Below are 19,646 nucleotides of genomic sequence, written 5' to 3'. Positions count from 1 at the left end.
AGAAAACGGTTTAACACGCCTAAGTTTCTCCTGGAGAACGCGGCTTATGTGGCCATGTAAACGCATAAGCACCAGATAACATACGTCATGGGATTGAACCCAACAACAAGTCTGCGGAAACAATTCAACATTTCTGGGAGTACAGTAGGAAAAGCACATACACTATAAAATATACCCATTTTTACAGTACACACCACTGCAAAATATTGACTGTCCCTCACGTTCGCGTATATGCGCTCATACATTGGAGGAATCCCAGAGTTTAATGTAAGAGGGAAACCCCACTATTGTAGCGCAATTCCGCTGCAGGTCACAATAGAAAGTTAAGAAAAAACAGCAACGAAGAATAAAATAGCAAAGTTTTCCTCAGATGCCATGTTTGTTATTTACACAAACATCGCGAGGTAATTACATCGATGTGGAGAAAGCTACTTACTGACTGAGCTGCATGTATTTATGAGTAAAAAGTACACCGCTTATACAGTGCATGTAAACAGGAATTCCGCTTTCTGGTGTTCATGTAAACGTAATCACTGGCTCAACCAGTGGTGAAATTACACACTTTTAACGATTCAGCTTGACTGTTGAAAATGTAAATGTTTAAACATGAATTGTCTTGTTGCATTCTTGCGTGAAATGTTTCTGCAGATAATAAATTATATATGGTAGACAAAGCTTGTTCCCTTTATTTTCAAATCCACATCCAATTACGAGGGTCGGAGGGTTTGTTTGTTGACAGTGTTAACATCCTCTGTTTGGTTGTGCAGCATTGAATAGAGACTAAACCCTATTCACTTTTCAGTTGTGGGTTAGGAAGGGTGTTGCGGTCTGGGGAGTTCTTTGCTAGTTCTTAACTCTGTTGATCTTGTATCCTATTCCTTGCTGTTGAATGTAATTGTTCTTGATTCAAAAAGGCATAGGGTGATATCTGTGTGCTTGGTTATTTCTTATCCAACTGAAATGACCAGCCGCACCTCTTAGCATTTCCCCATGCTTTGCAGATTGTTATTGAGTGTTTTGTGTTCAATATAGAAAATTCCACTTTTTTTAATTTTTTTTTATTACGTAAACCTTTGTGGTGTAACGCAGAAGTTAAATTTAAGAGTTTCAGTTAGGGGTGTTAAAGAAATAATGTTGTTGCCACATACACAACCCGTTACATTTCTTTAGCAAAGCTTGCCTGAATTGTTGCAACATATTAAACGAACCCAATCTGTTCAAAGCCAAAAATAATGCCAAAGACTTTATTAATATGTCTACCTATGGACTATTAATATGCTTTATTTTTATGCTGCAGTATATCAATTGTGTACCACTAGATTCACAAAACAGATTTGGAAAAATAATCACAGTTTTCAAACTGATTCCAGAAAACTCCCCGTCTTCCATTGGCTGTATAAATGGTGTTACACTTCAACCTACAACTAAGGGGAAATCAACCTACAAATAAATGCTTTTAGTTGCCATTGCATATTATTAAATTTATAGATCAGCTTTAACATAACTCCTTCAATAATATTTTCCATCTCTGTACCTGAAATTCAAATTGCTGTTTTCCCCCAAAATAATCATTGTGTATTAAGTTTAAGGTTTTCACAGAGACTCTCAATGCACAACACTAGTGTCCACAGCAATTTTCCACTGTTCTTTATATCATGTCACATCCCAACAGTTCAGCATTACTTAACATAGGACGCTCCGGTGTAAACGTCTAGATAGAATGTACCGGTAACTACCTGAACACATTGTAGGTCAATTTTGAAGATGCCCTGATTATATTTTTTTCTGGTTGGTTTGTCTTGACTCCACAATCTAATACACAGACATTACAGACAAGAACTGTCTTTTGGAGCACAGCTCCCCCTAGCTGATGGTATCTTCATCTCATGAACCATAGTCTTCATCCCTGAAGACCTATCTCAACTATCACTTATTTTAAAGTAACTAATTTATCTCTTTCATACTTAAGTGGCGACTGCAAGGCAAGCATCACAGCAAGCAAAGTATTAAAGATTGCATTTACATTTATACATTTGGCAGACACTTTTACCAAAAGTGGCTTACAGTGGTTTTACTGGGTGTTCAGGGTATACCTTTTATCAGTACATGCATACCCTTGGAATCTAACCCATGACCAGGTCTACCAGTTGAGCATAAGGAAAGCATTCAGAGTGTGTATCTTCCTCCACTGTTGCAGCTTTTTCAAGAGAGGTCTACCATTACTTTTCAAAGTGGACTTAATTTTCGATTGGCTAACAATAAATGTGTAAACAAAAATCCAATATACTTACATGGAAGAAGGGACCGGTAAATCATAGAGACTTGGAATTAAACTTTTTACTTTGGCCAGTAATCAACCACCCTACAACACCCATTACACCCTAGCATTGGGACGGCATGTTTTGCATGGGCAAGCACCACTCATATTTTCTTCTACCAAGTCTTGTTGAAATGTCCTGTTTAATATACAGCTTTCATATATGCACCATCAGAAGGCAGTTCAAAAACACCCTCTGCCTGTATAATCCCTTCTTTATACCCATCTCTCCCCTCGGACCACCGTCCTTGTAATACATGAGCACTAATGCAGAGCCCATCATGGCCGGCTTAGTGTTCATGAACCAGACTTAATCAGGACTCTATTAAGAGCCATATGTCTGTATGGAGATTGCTCGAGAGCACAGAACTGATCTCAGAGGGATGTGACTACTCTCTTAGCAGCAACTGGCAGTGACTGTGCTGTCTCACTCTTTGTCTCATTCTGTCTCTCTCTGGTCTCTCATTACTCCTCTATAATGACTGTAGTTGAAGGTTTCTCTCTCCATTTGCGCCGTTTGTTTCCCAAGCAAACAGTTGGCTGTCGACTTTACACTTGACCTTGAATGTGTGACAGGGATTTCTTTTACTCTTTTGTGTTGTTCCAAACCCGTATGGCTTTGTTCCGTTTGACACAAAAGGCAGAATGTTAGCATCAGTTACCATTCACTTTCATTGCATCTTTTTTCCATATAGTGAAAGTGAATGGTGACTGAGGGTAACATTCTGCCTAACATCTCCTTTTGTGCTTCATGGCAAAAAGATAGTCCTATGGGTTTGGAACAATATAAGGGTGAGTAAATGATGACATCATTTTAAATTTGGCTGAACTATCCCTTAAGTACGTAGTTTGCTGTGTTATGATGTATTGCTAATATTTTTTCAGTATCTGTTGTTGTAAGAAAACAGTTGCCTTTCTATTTGTGAAATAAAGAGCTTAAAATACACACTGAAGTGTAGGTGTTTAACAGTGAAAGTGGTGTAAGCATGTGGTTTGTCTTTGCAATAGAAATCTGTTTGTTTGAACTATAGAAAGCAGAACTGTTCATGCCAAGTTATTGAAATGTTTTTAAACAAAATAAAATTGCAAAGGTGCTGTTGCTTAATAGCGTGATGATCTCAAGTTTCCATGGAGTTGTTCTGCAATTTTTACATCATGTACGCACACATGAATGCTACTTTTAATGCTGATGGAAAACAGAGCTTTTGTTCTAAAGTGAAAATAAATTCATTGCATTGAAAGCTTTTTTACCCTGTTTCTACATTTTCTGTTGAAGTTTCTTGGATTCTAAAAATCTATATATTTGGGACTTGTAGCTGTTTTTGTTATCTGTAGTTTCTCAATGAGTTTGTGAAAACTGCATGCATGTAGCCTGTAATGATTCTATGAGAATACAAATATATTTTAGTTTAAATGGACACTGCAGTCATGTCATATTTTGTCAGATTCACTTAGATTCCAGTCTCCTTTAAAGTTCATGCATGTTCTTCAGTCTTCATTCTGTTTATTCACAGCCTCACGAAGGAGAGCATCATCGATGTGGAGGCTGTGGTGAAGAAGGTGGACCTGAAGATCGAGAGCTGCTCTCAGCAGGATGTGGAGCTTCATGTGGAGAGGGTATAGATTTGAAAATAACCTGTAAAGCCAGATTGAGTGGATAGACTTGAATGTTTTCTGAGAAAATCAAAAACTGAAATGGAAGCATTCCTCAGAATGTAGGATCTTTTATTTATTCACAAATAGAGCCCTTGGAATAAGTTTTGGACTCATTTATGCAATACCGGCATTGAACACCATTAAGAAAACAAATGTTGGACAGAAGTTGAATCTGTCACCATTTACTTTCACTATATGGAAAAATATGCAACGAAAGTGAATGGTGACTGAGACTTACATACTGCCTTACATGTCCTTTTGTGTTACACAACAGAAAGTCAAACTCTTTTGCAACAACAATGGTGATAGCTCGTGACTTGCTTCTTGCGATCAAATCAACAAACTTCCAGTTATCAGTCCTGATCCTTAACCACAACACCACACCACCCCCATATCACCATAACTTACTCTAGGGTCTCTTTGTTGTTGAAGCAAATGTTTACATGAGGTCTTGGTTATTCCCACTCTCATAATGTTAGCTTGTATGTAGAGCTGCAGTGATAACTGAATCTCACTTTCCCTCCACTTTGTTTCAGATCTTTGTGATCAGCCAATCTGAGGCCAGACTTCCCCTTCAGCTGGAAGATGCTGTCAGGCCAGAGGGAGAGGGAGATGAGGTGAGAAACCTGAGGGCTGACATGGGTGAGGGGTCAGAAAAAGAACCCAAATGAAGGCTTAAGCCCCAAGTATGCTTTGTTTTTTACACGAACGCTTGGCGACTGCATACAGTCAAACGCGAACCTTTCAAAGTATACTTCATTTGACTCTTTGCGCATACACAGGCAGTTGGCGCAGGCAGTTTATGAGAGATACTAGACTAGTTCTCCACATGAGTTTATACACACAAAGATGCCTTTATATTCCTTCAGACTCGAGTTATACAAATGCAAGTATCTCTTGATCTCGTCACACACACGTTCTTCATTTGCACTTCCACTGCTGTAGTTTGTACATTTGTTGTCTGATGTTTACATCTTCTAGCACTTTTTAGTGAACAAAATGCCTCAAATGTGCCACCTTGTGGACCCACTAATTAGTGCAAACAATTTAAGGCACATGTGCATTCTGTTAAAAAAAACCCAGGCTGTGCACGTTCAGTTCTCTAGCGCTCTGATGATGATGGAATTTGCATTACGCGTCCTGTTGCGTTTGACCGAAGTATACTTTGGACTTTAAAGCCAATGTTCTACTGATACCTTCAATCAGTTATGATAATCTTAAGATCAGTATATAGTATTATATATTGTATTAGTATTCTTTGCAGTGTGCTGGGTTGTATTCTGCTCATTTTGGCAAATGTAGTACTAGGTCATTTGTGTATTCTGTGCATACAGAAAATTGCATACTGTGCACCGTATACAGTACATACTGCATACTGAGAAAACAGTATGAGGTTCATGTTAGTATGCTGTTCTGAACATAGCCTCTTTCTCTACCTCTCTCTCTTGCTGTGAGACAGCTGATGGTGGCATAGTGTTTACATAGTAAGGCAAAACCAGCTGCAGTATCTGTCCAGGTGTTTTCTGCAGGGATTCCACAGTGTCAGTCAGACAGAGCATCTGCCGCCTCGTTACGCCTGTGTCTTATCTGCCCAGTCTGAAAGAACTTTTCGAGGCGGGATGAGTAGCCTGGTTATCAGCTTTTCTCAACTAGTTCAGCTCCTTTGGGCTTAGTGCTCATTGGCCTTAGGGCAGATTCTTAAAAAAAAAAAAACAACAAAAAAAAAACAGTTTGTACCTTTGAATTTACCTTTACAATATAGTTGTCTACTTTACAGCTATGAGGATTAGGATTTTGGACCAATGAGATTTTAATGTGGGTGGAGCTACCCAGTGTAGTGTGATAAATAGAAACCGAGCAATCAACAAAATTTCGCTTTTTGACATTTTTGCAGGTTAGATCAAGGTGTATGACTAGGAAATGAGTAGAAATGATTTTTAGTGTGTGTTATCGTAACTTCAGCCTGGTTATATAGCCTATAATTTTCATAATATATTTACAATGGGAATATATCACAAATGAAATTGTACATGCTGGCAATGTAAAATTAAGCAATATTGCAAATATCGATTAAGAGTGTATTTAGCTTTAACAAAAGCTAATAAAATAAATATGAAATTATTCATATTAAAGGTTAGTATGAGTGCGCTAAGACAGTTGTTTTAATAGCGTCTCTGATTTAATTTTTAGTAGTAAAAATAGCATTAGAATTGGTAAGTTTGATTCATTTCTTTTGAATCTGTTCAAACTGTGTTTTTCAGTGAATTTTGTTTGCTACATCAATCTCATAAATTCCTGAAAGATATTGAGAGATCTTTATTACTTACTAGTGCCCTAATAGTGAGTTTTCTCTGCTATTCTTTCAGGAAGGCAGAGCCACAGTCAACCAGGACACCAGACTGGACAACCGGGTTATTGATCTGAGAGTAAGCCCATCCTAATTTCTTTCCTCTTTTAGATGTATTGTTTGTCTACCCTGGATCTGCAGTATGTGAAAATGTGAAACTTGAGTGAAGTATCTGTAATAAAGAAGAATCTCAACTGAGCAATATTGTTCAGATTTATGAAACCATGATGTGGTCCGTGGGACTCGTGCACAGCGATTTGCCACCTGTGCTGTGCCAGAGCACCTATTTGTAAGAAAATGTGTTTGTTTGAACCCACAGACATTGCCTGCCGTCACACTTTCATTGCAGCAAACAGTAACACAATAAGCAGTTTCCAGCAGTGGCAGGCTTGTCTCCGTCATAAAGGCTTCTGTCACGCACCCACACACACTGTTTTTTTTGGTGCCCTCTTTCCCAAATGAGATTGAAATCTGGCAGCACTACAGGACTGTCACAGTGCACTTTGCTTTGAGAGAGCAGCTCATTTTTTAGAAGTTTCAGAAAGTGAAGGCAGAAATCTGAGAGCAGTAGGCAGGGAAGTCAAACCACAGGACAACAGCTTTCTGTACCTCTTTAGTTTTCAGAGCACTGTCATGACACCAGAGTGACGCACTTGGCTTTTCTCTCCACGCCCCCTGTGAAAGACGTGTGAAGACACCAACTGAAACGTTATACTCCACTGATAACAGTTTTACATATTAACTGTACAAGCACATAACTGCACAAACTATTCACACACTGTCCTCCAAGCATATCCACAGTAGAATATAGACTGACAGTCTGAATGTGTTGACTTCTTGATATTTATTAGGAAAGGGGTTCCCAACATTTTTTTATCAGCTGAACACCTATGACCTAAATTATTTACTTTACTCCCAGAGGCATTTGAAATGTTAACTTAAAAAAATTAAAAAAAAGTTTCACAACATCTTTGCTTGTTCAATTGTGTATTTCAAATGTTATTATCTTCATATTGAATTTCAATTAACATTTTGTTTTATTATTTTAATTATACATTTTTGTTTCCTTTAATTTGCCATTGACATTTCTAATCACAATCACAAGAGCCCCCTGCAGTTCCCTCATGAAATTATTTTAATATGGACTAAAGAAAATATATATTTTTTTGTCTGTCTGCAAACTTTTTCCGTTGTTTTTCTATGTAAACATGCGTAAACGGTTGCATGTGTCCAGTGACTTTTAAAAGCACGTCTCGAGACACCTGTTTGGACTGAACAGCCCATTACAAGTTAATGTAGGCTGCTGACAGCAAGGCATCTCACTAGATTTTGGAATAGAACTAATATATGTGTCCTCACATTTACAGCTCAAGGAGTTTTTGAGGTTTATAATGTAATATATAATGGGGTTGAAATTAAAACACAGAAACAGGGCAGATCTGATATATTCTACTTCATTTAGATATTCATGACAATCTTAATTTTATTTTCTTACACAATTAATTATTTTCTCCTCTATTCACTGCGAAAGTTAATCTGTCCTGAAGTTAATCCAATAAAAAAGTTGATCAAATTATTGATATAGAGGGTGATTGTTTCCCAAGGATTTATGCGAAGTCATGAAGAAAGAGGAAACATGGCCCATATCACGGGTCATCAGGGAGTCATCTGATTCATGGGAAATTGAGGCTGAGAAAGTTGATTTCAGTAGCATTTGTGCTGGAGACCAGAGGATTCTGGAGGTTTGATTGTTGCTGAAGATTAATTTAGCAAGTACTGTGTCCCTTTTGTACTGTGAAGAGGATCTAATTTATTTGTATCTCTTAAAAAAAATGACAAATGTATTCCGCTGTTTTACATTTTTTTTTATTTTTTTATTAAAGCTTAGAAAAGTCTTTGATCATCTAGTTGTGGATTTTCTCCAAAACCACTTTACAAATACTTACAAAGCCATCACAGTGCTTTGGCTAAAAGGTAGAGGTTTTGAGGTGTTGCAAAAAGTACTGCATCAGTCCCTGGCACACTCAAACAAACAAGTTATATAACATGTTTACTAACCCAATGTGTCTTCCCTTATAGACCACGACCAGCCAGGCTATCTTCCGGCTGCAGTCGGGCGTATGTCAGCTCTTCAGAGACACGCTCATCAACAAGGGCTTTGTGGAGATCCAGACCCCCAAAATCATCTCTGGTATGACCATCTCTCATCTCCCAGCGCAGTCCATCTCTCTCTTTCTGTTGCATCTCGTCATCTGTCATAATTCTCTCACCCTCATATCATTCCAAACCCATATAACTTTTCTTTCTTATGCAGAACTCAGAAGGAGATGCTTTAATGAATATGTGAGTGAGAGTGAACAAGCGTTTCTCATGCACTCATGAACAACCGTGGATGTCAAGATTTTCGATGAAAAATAACTTACATTTCATGTTGTTTCTCACCAAAACCTACAGTATGCCTTCAGAAGTCTTTGAATATGCGCAAGCCAGATGGACTGCTTTTATGATACTTTTGGGTCCTTTTTTATAGACTTTTAAAGTGTCACTATCCACTGCCATTGTATGGTAAAGACCAATCGATATTAAAATATCTTTTGTGTTCTGCATAAGAAAGTCAAACAGCTTTGTAAAAAAACAAAGGTAAATTTTGACAGAATTAAAATTTTTGGATAAATTATTTCTTTAAAGACAACATGAAATAAAATTGACCCTATATACTTTCTTAATAAATGTACCTGACTTATTGTGTGTAGTTCAAGTTGACTTTTCTGCTGATGTAACCAAGGCCAGATGGACAGACAACAAATATTAACCAATAATATAATTCCAATGATACGTGATACAACAGAATCATGATGGATAAAATGAATTCCTGCTACTGAATAGCCGCGTTTCCGCTGTCGGGCCAAATTAGGGCGTGCTAGTGCGTGCCAGGGCCAGTTTCGTTCCCACTCTCGCTTCCGGGACTTCATCGTTCCTTCTCTGGGCTTTCTTGGGACCTTTGGCCCGCCGATTACCCTTGGCCAAACAAGGCCAACCGGACACTGAGGCGGGTTCAATGTGGAAGGCGGAGTTTTGCCAAACTTCCCAGGTTGTGTATCCAGCACACAATGGTACAGGTTCGGGAAAAAAAAAAAAATAGAATAAATTGCAGGCACAGTACAAATCTGTTAAAAAGCCCAATGGACAAAGCGGTGCCCAAAGAAATTACTTTCCTTGGTTCGGTGAACTTTCATAGTGTGCTGGGACATCATCCCGCTGTTAGTGGAGAGACCACTCAGGACACCATTGCAGTTACAGTCAGTGAGTTGTCAACGTTAACTTATCTTGCTGTTTACATTCGATATAAACTGGATATTCTAGATAACTAGGTAACATGATATCTCGGCTTAAGCTTCCCTCTTGCTTGTGAAATGAGTGGGATGTGTGACGTTGGCACTGCAGCGGCGTATTAAGGGCGGGGTTTTGGGCAACACAGCGGAGTTATTGGCCCGATGGTGTGAACGCAGATCGAGTTTGGTCTTGAGGCTCGAGGTCTGAGGCTATTGGCCCCGGCTGGCCAATTGATAGCTCTGGCTCGCACTGGCCCGATAGTGGAAAAGTGGCTAATGTTTTACTTCTCAATATGTCACATTATTGAAGTTAAATGTGCTGCTAGTGCCGTTTCATGTTATCCTTAACCTCACAGAGCAACTGAGGCGACATGAGGCACATAATCTTGTCTCTGTGATCATTGTCTGTATTCACAGCAGGAACAGAGTAGCACAGGTCTTATCTCTGTCCTCACACACCCAGCCTTCTGAATGATTTCCTGCTCATGCTGTCAACTTAGTTTATTGTTCCTTCAATCTCTAAAATGTTCAATTTCAAGGATTGATACTTATGAATTTTCTGAGCTAAAAGAAAAGACTGTCAAAACATTGGCTGAAGAAAAAGTGGTGTTTCAGGAGATATGTCCCCAGTCATTGATGGGTAGCCATGTTAGCACTCTTTAGATGGTACACCGAGTGCTATCAGACTTGCCAGAATTCATGAGCAGAGATGGCTTTTTTCAGGGTCAGTGTCTGGTTCTGTTGACTGGACTCAAGCACTTTACAAATTGATGTGCTTTCTCTGTACTTACAAGGAATGGTTCACCCCAAAAATAAAAGTTAATTTACTCACCCTCATCATTGCACACCTGTGTGATATTCTTTCTTTTGTGGAAGGCTTAAAGAGATATTTTGCTCTTTGCCATACCACAAATGTGAATTGTGATTTATTCTGTCAAGCTCCAAAAATGACAAAGCACAAAGTAGTCCATGATTTGAAAGCAGTGCCAGAGGGGAAGATTTTTAGTAAATAATTATTTAAATTTCGTTCTGTTCTTCACACAAAGCCTATTGCATGGCTTCAGAGGAATTGGAATATAGCACACATCATATAGACACCTTTAATGGTTTTATTATGGCATGTTTTTGTCATTTTTGGAGCTTATAAATTATAAATGACCATTCATGTTTGTTATATGGAAAAGAACAACTTGGACATTCTGCAAAACACGGACAATCATACATTCATGAACATTTAGCATGACATGAGTATGAGTAAATGGGGACAGAATTTTCATTTTTGGGTAAACTAAACAAATCCAGCCTTGACCCGTGTATCAAATGACTGTTGAGCTCTTATGAGAAAAGTGAATATAAAATATAAATAGGATAACTTGTATTCCTTTTAAATGTTTACTTTTTACATTTACATTTTTACATTTAGTCATTTAGCAGATGCTTTTATCCAAAGCAATTTACAATCAAAAATAAATATTTGAGTGATACATTGCTTTTCATGAACATGATACACCTTTTGTCCTTTGAGCTGCTAGAAGTCTAGTGCAAAAATGACAAGTGTCAAATGCTTCAGTCTGCACTTATATATGCTCCTATTTTAGTCGACCAATGATTTTAAAGATGAGGAGTTACGTCAATAAAGATATTGTTACTGTTAAAACTTCCCTCAGTAACCCCCGTTGTGTTTGTGGTTTCGCTGTTAAGGAAAACAGTTACTCTCATTTCCTCTGCACCTTGACTGGCCAATCAAAAAGCATGGTAATGACGTTTCAAATTTGAACTATGCCGCGTTTTGTGTGAGCTGCCACCCGTGTCAGAACAACGTTGTTGTGTTCTTTCACTCAAACCACACTACATCCGGTGCACACACCCAACTGTATGTACCCCATGGAACAAAATGTTCATATTGACCATACTTATGCAAAAATAATTCAGCTGTCATCAATGTTTGTGGACAAAATGTTACCAATGACCAAAGAACTGTGTATTTTTTTTTAAAGCTGCCAGTGAAGGTGGAGCCAACGTTTTCACCGTCTCCTACTTCAAAACCAGTGCATACTTGGCCCAGTCCCCACAGCTCTACAAGCAGATGTGCATCTGTGCTGATTTTGACAAAGTCTTCTGTGTCGGACCAGGTAAAAAAAACTAAAAAAAACCACCAGTCTCTTCCACTTCATTCACCATGTCCACCTGCTTTACCCTGCAGCACATAATTTCTCTAGACATGACAGCAGGAAATTTATATATACTAAAGGCCAGAGACAACTAAAAATACAGTGGTCCCAAAATGTATTTGGACATTAAGTCATGCTTAAATAGCATTAGATAACACTATCAAACCAAGTCACATTTATTTTAAAGAGAGATAGGACAAAAAGAAGTTTGTTAGGTTTTTAATTATAATAGGTATACTGTTCAAAATTGAGAAATTGTTTGGACACTTTCTGATTTGTCAAACATTAGTGAAAAATGTCCATAGTTAATGTGATGAACTGCACCTGTGTTTATTCTGTTAGGACATCTGTGTGAACAACTTGATTAGTGAAGTTGTCTAGTTGTAGATTGTTTTCTTTTTCTAAATGTTTTGATATTTTTTTTTAGCAGTGGTGTTTTAATTACTGTGCTTACAAAGTACTGTGCTTTAGACCGTTTACATGATAAAACCCACTCTGAGAAGTTAAGTCTTTAAGTTTATCCCTTTTAAAACTCTGCTGCTTCAGCCATACACATACAGATAGAAGTTTTGGGCTTTTTTCGGCATCTTGTGGTATGAGCTTTGCATTTTAAGACTATGAGTCAAGTTGTATGTCTTAAGACCTTGGCATTTTGTTCCATTTATATTGTGCTCCATCCAGCTGTTTTTGAACAAAGGAATACGTCCAAAGTAAACGCCCCCCATCCATACAACTAATAAGTTGACTCATTATTCAGAAATGTCACAGAGTAGTTGAAATTGAAATAGGGGTGGGTGAAAAGATTGATTTTCCAAAGCATCGCGATCTTCATTTGAACAATATCGATCCTTGTGTCCCAAGATCGACCATGCAGTAGAGATAGGAAGATCGGATAATTTTACTGACTTGAATCTTTGAGTCTCGTTCAGCAAAATGAACGAATCTTTATTCAAGTAATTTAGTTCATTTCTTTCATTTGAGCAGAGTTAAATTAAAATGTTACATTTTCAAAAGACTTGAGAGGTGAACTAATCATTTCTGTTTCCTGTACAGCGCCTATGCGATTTTCACGTAACAAACGAACGGAGGTTGCGCCAATGCACATGCGGTCAACACAAAACGAACGAATCACTCTCTGAGACTACTCGTCCTTCTGAGTCATATAAAAGATTCGTTCAAAATGAACGAATCGTTCATGAACGACCCATCACTAATGTGCAACCCTCCGCTACAATGAGAGAATATCACACGCATTTGCAACCAAATTTCACGCTATGCGACTAAAATTTATATATTTGTCAACTTTATCAGTAATTGTGTTATCAAATCGGCAAATCTGTATCAATACCCAGTCCTATTTGATAAGTGGTTTTGCACAACCTTTCTTTGTCTTAACAACTGCAATGACATACATTTTAAGTGGACTTAAGTGTCCAAATTCTTCTTGGGGCCATTGTATTTGTGCATCAATCTGTAGAAGTCACTGTCATCTGTCTTCTCCCTGCCAGTATGCAGATAATGACATTCATTTTGCAGGATAAATATAAAGTTTGCACTCTTGTTTATTTGGCAGGCACAGAAATCCCTCTGAAACACACTGAATTAGAACATGAATATCAAACACTTTCAGCAGAGCGGTGGGACGTAGACTTCAGGAAAATATAGCTCATCAGGGACCTCTGCTGACGAGAAGTCACATTGTTAGAAACACCTTCTTTTTTACCAAGGAATGTGCAAAACACTGCCTTAGTCTGCCTCTGAGCAAGATATTTTTCTTGGTTCTGTTGTTTGTCACTGAAACTACATTTCTTGATCATAATACATAAATGCAATGCTTTTTGTATTGTATGCATAATGGAAAATGTATGTCCAGTGGAAACAGTAGTGACATGTTTAAAATCAGGTTACACCCACACGGTGTAGGGGAAGCTACTTTGAAATTATAGCATGTCAAGCTACAGTCTACTCAGAATTTAAAGTGATTACAGTCAAGCTATCCTTTTAATAGCTACATTGAAACTATTTAAGAGGGTGCCATGTCTTTTTAAATGCATAACTAAAAAATAATCTTAATTTTGGTTCCAAGAAAGTAAGTCCAAAGCAACCGATTCACTAGAAGGAATGCTACTTTACTTGCTCCCCAACACTGCAACCAAGTTTGCACTGTGCCCAGTGGTTAAAATCAGCTTTGCTTATTTTACTGTGACTGGGAATATCACAGTTGTTTGTTGACGTTTTTCTCCTAGTGTTCAGGGCTGAGGATTCCAACACTCATCGCCACTTGACAGAGTTTGTTGGTCTGGATATTGAGATGGCCTTTGATTACCATTACCATGAGGTCATTGACTCCATCACCGACACCATGGTTCAAATCTTTAAGGGACTCCGTGACCGGTAAGGAGCACAACAGCTTGAATGTCCATTAAAGTTCTCAGAAATCACCAGAAAATCTGGAAAGATTGACCAACACATTATCATGTGGTTTATTATAACTTGGGTATACACTGCCATCTAGTAGTCAGATTAGTACTACAAGTCTTGGATCCAACCTAGCAATCTCTACAAAATGAATAAATAAATAAATACCTTATCCAGTAATTGCAAACTGGGATTGATCCAGCTTGACTAGCACTGACAAAAGTGACAGGTACCATGTGACAATGTCTAGACAATCATTTACACCTGAATACATTTACTGAGAACCTTTAATATCTATTGAATTGAAAATACCATTGAAGAGTTTAAATAGAATTATTATTTAGACCCATCGTACCTGACAAAATAGGGCAATTTATGGGCTGCCAAGCCCAACCCCAAGCTCTTTCATGCTTTTTGCCATTCTACCCACTACTACTCATTTTTCTTATCTCTTTGATGTGGGTGCACTCCAGGTTCCAGACAGAGATCCAGACAGTGAATAAGCAGTACCCCAGTGAACCCTTCAAGTTCCTGGAGCCCACACTGAGACTGGAATACAAGGAGGGAGTGGCCATGCTCAGGGCTGCTGGGGTGGAAATGGGGGATGAAGATGATTTGAGGTCAGTGTGGCTTTCTTTGACACAGTTACGCACACTGCACTTTGTTGACACTGGATCTGTATCTGACTGTTTTATGCCTTTTCATTTTTTCCCTTACTCAGCACACCTAATGAAAAACTGCTTGGTCGTCTTGTAAAGGAGAAGGTAAAAAGACAAACAGCCGGTGTGAAGTTTTTGTACCACTTTGAGACATTATTCAGTATTCTAAAATATGGCTTGCCCTGATAACCGATATGTGTGATTTTTAAGTAGTTTTCACATGTGAAGAGGTTAGCCTACCATCTTTATGTACATTTGGACATAAATATATTTGGTACAGGGTTCGTACAAGGTGCTTGAAATACTTAAATTTGGCATTTTCAAATTGAAGTCCTGGAAAAACCTTGAAAATAGCCATGTTTACCAAGAGGTGCTTAAAAGATTCATGAATTATAGAAAATCATAAAATACGTTGCTTAAATCATTTAATAAATGAAATGTATTTATTTTTGAAAAAAGAAATGACAACAGACCACTAGACCACTGCTGAAGCAGGCAGTGCATAGACGGCGCTGTCATGTGGCACCTGTTATTTTTGGCAGCGCTGTTCAGAATGGGCCAATCACAATCAATTGTTACTGGAGGATTTAAAATATATATTTTATTGATACTGCTGTGGTGTATTTAACAAGTATGAATCCTTGCAACTATTAGTTTTAAATACAAATTACTCTTCAGAGTGAAAAAATTATATGAGCTGTAAAATGTTCTGAGATTTGAAATTGAGATTTGATCAATGGAGGATTAAGTTTTGTGAGCCGTCTAGCGCCACCTTGTGTAAAGAGAGCTTTGTGTCTCACAAAATCAGTTATTTCTGACAACATTTGGGTCATTATCAAAATATGCTGACAAACATGTCCTTTGACAATTTTTAGTCATGAACATTATTATTATTATTAATATTATTATTATTGTTATTTTATTTTTAAGGTGTCATTCTATAACCTTACCTTTAATAATATGAAATAGCTTGACTCTGTTTTGCACATTTTTTTAGAAAATATATTTAAAATTGTCAGTTGCCTGAAAAAAATCCTTGCCCCCTTCATCTGGTACACCACTTCTATGACATGTAAAGTTATTTATGTATTTATTTTGTACCTATTTTTAATAAAAGCATTAGTGCAAAGCCGAACAAGTGTGCAAAAAAGCAAAACAAAATTATTATTAATAATTTAAAAATAATGTTTGTCCCTTGATTTCATGGCATTGGTGTTATCAATGTTAAAACCTTTTATTTATTTATTTATTTATTTTACATGTTTTTAAATACAAAAAGTTGTGGAAAATAATTTAAGGTCAAAGTTCAGAGTCTCCTTAAATATGCATATAATGATTTTTCCCAGCATGTTAAAAAGTAATTGATTCACATTTTAACTAATATTTTCACAAAAATATTTGGTGTAGTACCCCATTGAACCCTCAAAATGTGGTGTAACCCATTTAACCCTCATTAGTGTTAACTTAGTGTTAACTTGCTTCATTTGTGAAACAAAATTAAATAATAAAAGAAAGAACAACAGCCAAGTTGTCCTTTATGAATAAAAATAATGTCAACATATTACAAAATTTTTACCCTCAGCGTTTATGTGGAAAAACTGGACTGAACTGAAAATGTTTAAATTTTGTAAGTTGGAAAGTCAACAATTTTTGAGAATGACCCATTTGCAATTTCAGTCAGTTCCTCATAAATCTGTTGTGTGACTTTAGAAAACATGGAACATAGCACGAGTCATATGGACTACTGTTTATGGACCCAGTTATTCACTTTTGTTGGAAAGCACACTACAATTGCACATCAATTTAGTCATTAATGAACAAGAATTGTTACTGTGAGAATGTGTAGTTAAAGATGCACATTGAAATATGAATCAAAAGTTGTATATGTTAACATTAGTTAATGCACTGTGAACTAACAATGAACAATTATATTTGCATTAACTAGCATTAACAAAGATTAATAAATGCTTAAAAAATATATAGTTTATTGTTAGTTCATGATACCTAATGCATAAACTAATGTTAATGAATGGAAACTTATTGTAAAGTGTTATCCAATATTAACATATAGAAGTCTTAATGTTACTTAGCAAAAACTGCCTGTTTATGTTAAGGCTCAGAGAGAGAGAGAGTGGAAAATGGTCATAAAATTAATTGTGATTGTTTTTGGTTCAAGAAACTTTGTCACATTAAATGTGGACTATAAGTAGGGAAAACAAATCTATACAAGTATATTAAACAAACCTTTACATATTTTTTTTTTTTTAGTATGACACTGACTTTTATGTACTGGATAAATACCCCTTGGCTGTGAGACCGTTCTACACCATGCCTGACCCCAGCAACCCGGTAAATGTTTTATAAACCTATGCTTGCAGGACAAAACCCATCTGCTTTTAATTAGAGGTTATATGGTTAATAACAAACTCCACATATTCCCCCTGCAGAAATACTCCAACTCGTATGACATGTTCATGAGAGGAGAGGAGATCCTCTCTGGAGCTCAGAGAATCCACGATGCCAAGCTGCTGACTGAAAGGGCACAGCACCATGACATTGGTAACCATAGCAACACGACTTGACTCACAATTGATTCCAATAGAGTTTGGTTGCTAAGCTAATAACTCTCTAACAGTACTCTATTAAGCATAACCATATGTAGCACACACAAATATTGGGTGAAATGGACCCTTTTTAATTCGATTAAAAAAATAAATAAAAAATTGATGATTTTCAGTATTTAATAAAATGTAAAAATATTTCTAATCATCAATTCTTCTCTCGATGGTAGCCTCCATCTTGGATTATTTTTTTATTGTGCTTGTCTAAATGCATTCTGGGGTTTCCTAAGCACATGTAATGGTACCTCCAAAATGAGTATCTTAGAAGGCAGCATTATGTTGTTGCCTACCCTTTGGAATAGCCATAGTGCCGGCAGAGTGCCTATAATTTATTTAAATGCTGCTTGGGTTGACCGCACTCTAGGATTTGGAGCTAATTACTCAACAATCTGTACTTCAAATAATGGGAAAAAACCGAATACTTCAAAGTCTGTGTTGTAATAGATAATCAGTGTTTTGCTGTGTGTTACAGATCTGGAGAAGATCAAGGCCTACATTGATTCATTCCGGTATGGTGCCCCTCCTCACGCTGGTGGTGGCATAGGTAACAAACACCTTTTACATTCTTGCCAGTTAAAACCATTGTGATTTAAGTATAAACATACTATTCTAACCAGCCTTGAGATGTAGTTTCTAAAACATTTAGTGTTTCAGTATTTTAATCCAAGGGATTAGAGAACTTCTCAATTAAAAATATATATGGCTCATGATGTTGAATATATGCCTTCTCTTAGGCCTGGAGAGAGTGACCATGCTTTACCTCGGCCTACATAACATACGTCAGACCTCCATGTTCCCCCGTGACCCCAAACGCTTGACCCCATAAAGATCCTCTCATCTCCCATACCGACCAACACAGTAGAACCTCTCAGACGTGCCAGGATGTGGAAGTGCCACTTTGATTAACTGTCATAAATTAAGTCACTTTTGTAATACTTCTCACCAGTGAATGATACAGCAGGGCTGTAGGGGAAACTAATGTACTTAAATTGCAGAAGGGAATCGGTGTTAACTGTTAAATGCTGCAGATGATGTAGTCACAGATTAATGATGATCAAAGCAAACTGTTTTATTAAAACCATCCTGTATGTCTAGCTTCTTTCTACTGATCTACTGTATTATCCTTGACGCACTACGTTTTTGAGAAGTAATTGTAAAATTCTAACAAATAATTTAAAACAGCACATCCACAATAAATTTTTATCCTCTGAAAGTTTGATTTGTAAATCATTTTGTCCAATAAAATGCTTTCTAAAATTAAAATACAAATCCCACCCCCTAATACCACCTACTTATGACTAGCAATAGCACTAAGTTGTTACCATTGCTGTAATTGAACTTAAAGGGTATTAGCTATAATATATATATATATATATATATATATATATATATATATATATATAAAATAATAAATCACAAAAACCCCCAAAACAAAACAGGATGAGCTGTTCAATATGTCCCTCCCAAACTTCCTGATTCAAAAAAATGGCATCACAGGAAAGAAAACTGCTTGTCAAGCCATTTCATGGGGTCTTTAGAAGGTCATATTTGCATATAAAAGCAAATAACTCATTTTAATGAAAGAAATGTTAATGAATGTTTCAGGTGAACAAAATCTTGAATTCCCAAACACTTGTCAACTAAGGTCAATGTCCCACCCTGAAACAACTACAGAATGCTACTTGTATGATGGCCAACAGTCTTCATCATCCAATGAAATTTTAATGGGTGTCATCAATGTGCAATTAATTTTTTCCACAATTTTATGGGTAGAGTCCATTGATGAGGCAACGTCAGAGATGACATTAGTGGGACCCCCCACATCACAGTGCCCATGACGACGTTCCTGGTTGTCAATCAAGTTGTCAAGGTTGGCAACACAATACAATGAGAATAGTGGTTATCATCGCCTTAAACGAATAACCTTTATTTTTTATAGAAGCTTAAGTCATGCTTTGAAAGCTTTTAAAAAATATCCCCAAAAAACGAATATACACTATGCACTTGGCTATGTAGTGTATGCATTTTCAAAGTGTAGTACTGTGTACTAGCACATTAGCCAACTTCAGTTCAACACTTCTTTCTCAAACAACATACACATTCACACAATGTGGGGTGATGGCAA

General features: G+C 37.1%; 1 protein-coding gene across 1 annotated transcript in view; it reads left to right on the top strand.

Annotated features, from left to right (window-relative positions):
- The window catches only part of LOC127447191 (aspartate--tRNA ligase, cytoplasmic-like), a 36,428-nt gene extending 17,694 nt beyond the window's left edge, over positions 1-18,734 (top strand). The window contains exons 7-18 of the mRNA XM_051708842.1: positions 3,832-3,934; positions 4,510-4,590; positions 6,340-6,399; positions 8,400-8,511; positions 11,650-11,784; positions 14,070-14,217; positions 14,715-14,861; positions 14,963-15,005; positions 17,169-17,249; positions 17,348-17,459; positions 17,994-18,065; positions 18,256-18,734. Coding sequence (XP_051564802.1) covers positions 3,832-3,934; positions 4,510-4,590; positions 6,340-6,399; positions 8,400-8,511; positions 11,650-11,784; positions 14,070-14,217; positions 14,715-14,861; positions 14,963-15,005; positions 17,169-17,249; positions 17,348-17,459; positions 17,994-18,065; positions 18,256-18,347 — 1,186 coding nt within the window. The 3' untranslated portion in view covers positions 18,348-18,734. The remainder of the gene's footprint in view (positions 1-3,831; positions 3,935-4,509; positions 4,591-6,339; positions 6,400-8,399; positions 8,512-11,649; positions 11,785-14,069; positions 14,218-14,714; positions 14,862-14,962; positions 15,006-17,168; positions 17,250-17,347; positions 17,460-17,993; positions 18,066-18,255) is intronic.
- Positions 18,735-19,646: the final 912 nt, after the last annotated feature.

Source organism: Myxocyprinus asiaticus, chromosome 10, assembly GCF_019703515.2.
Source record: "Myxocyprinus asiaticus isolate MX2 ecotype Aquarium Trade chromosome 10, UBuf_Myxa_2, whole genome shotgun sequence".
NCBI classification, from domain to species: domain Eukaryota; kingdom Metazoa; phylum Chordata; class Actinopteri; order Cypriniformes; family Catostomidae; genus Myxocyprinus; species Myxocyprinus asiaticus.
This window is presented reverse-complemented; position numbering and strand designations above follow the sequence as displayed.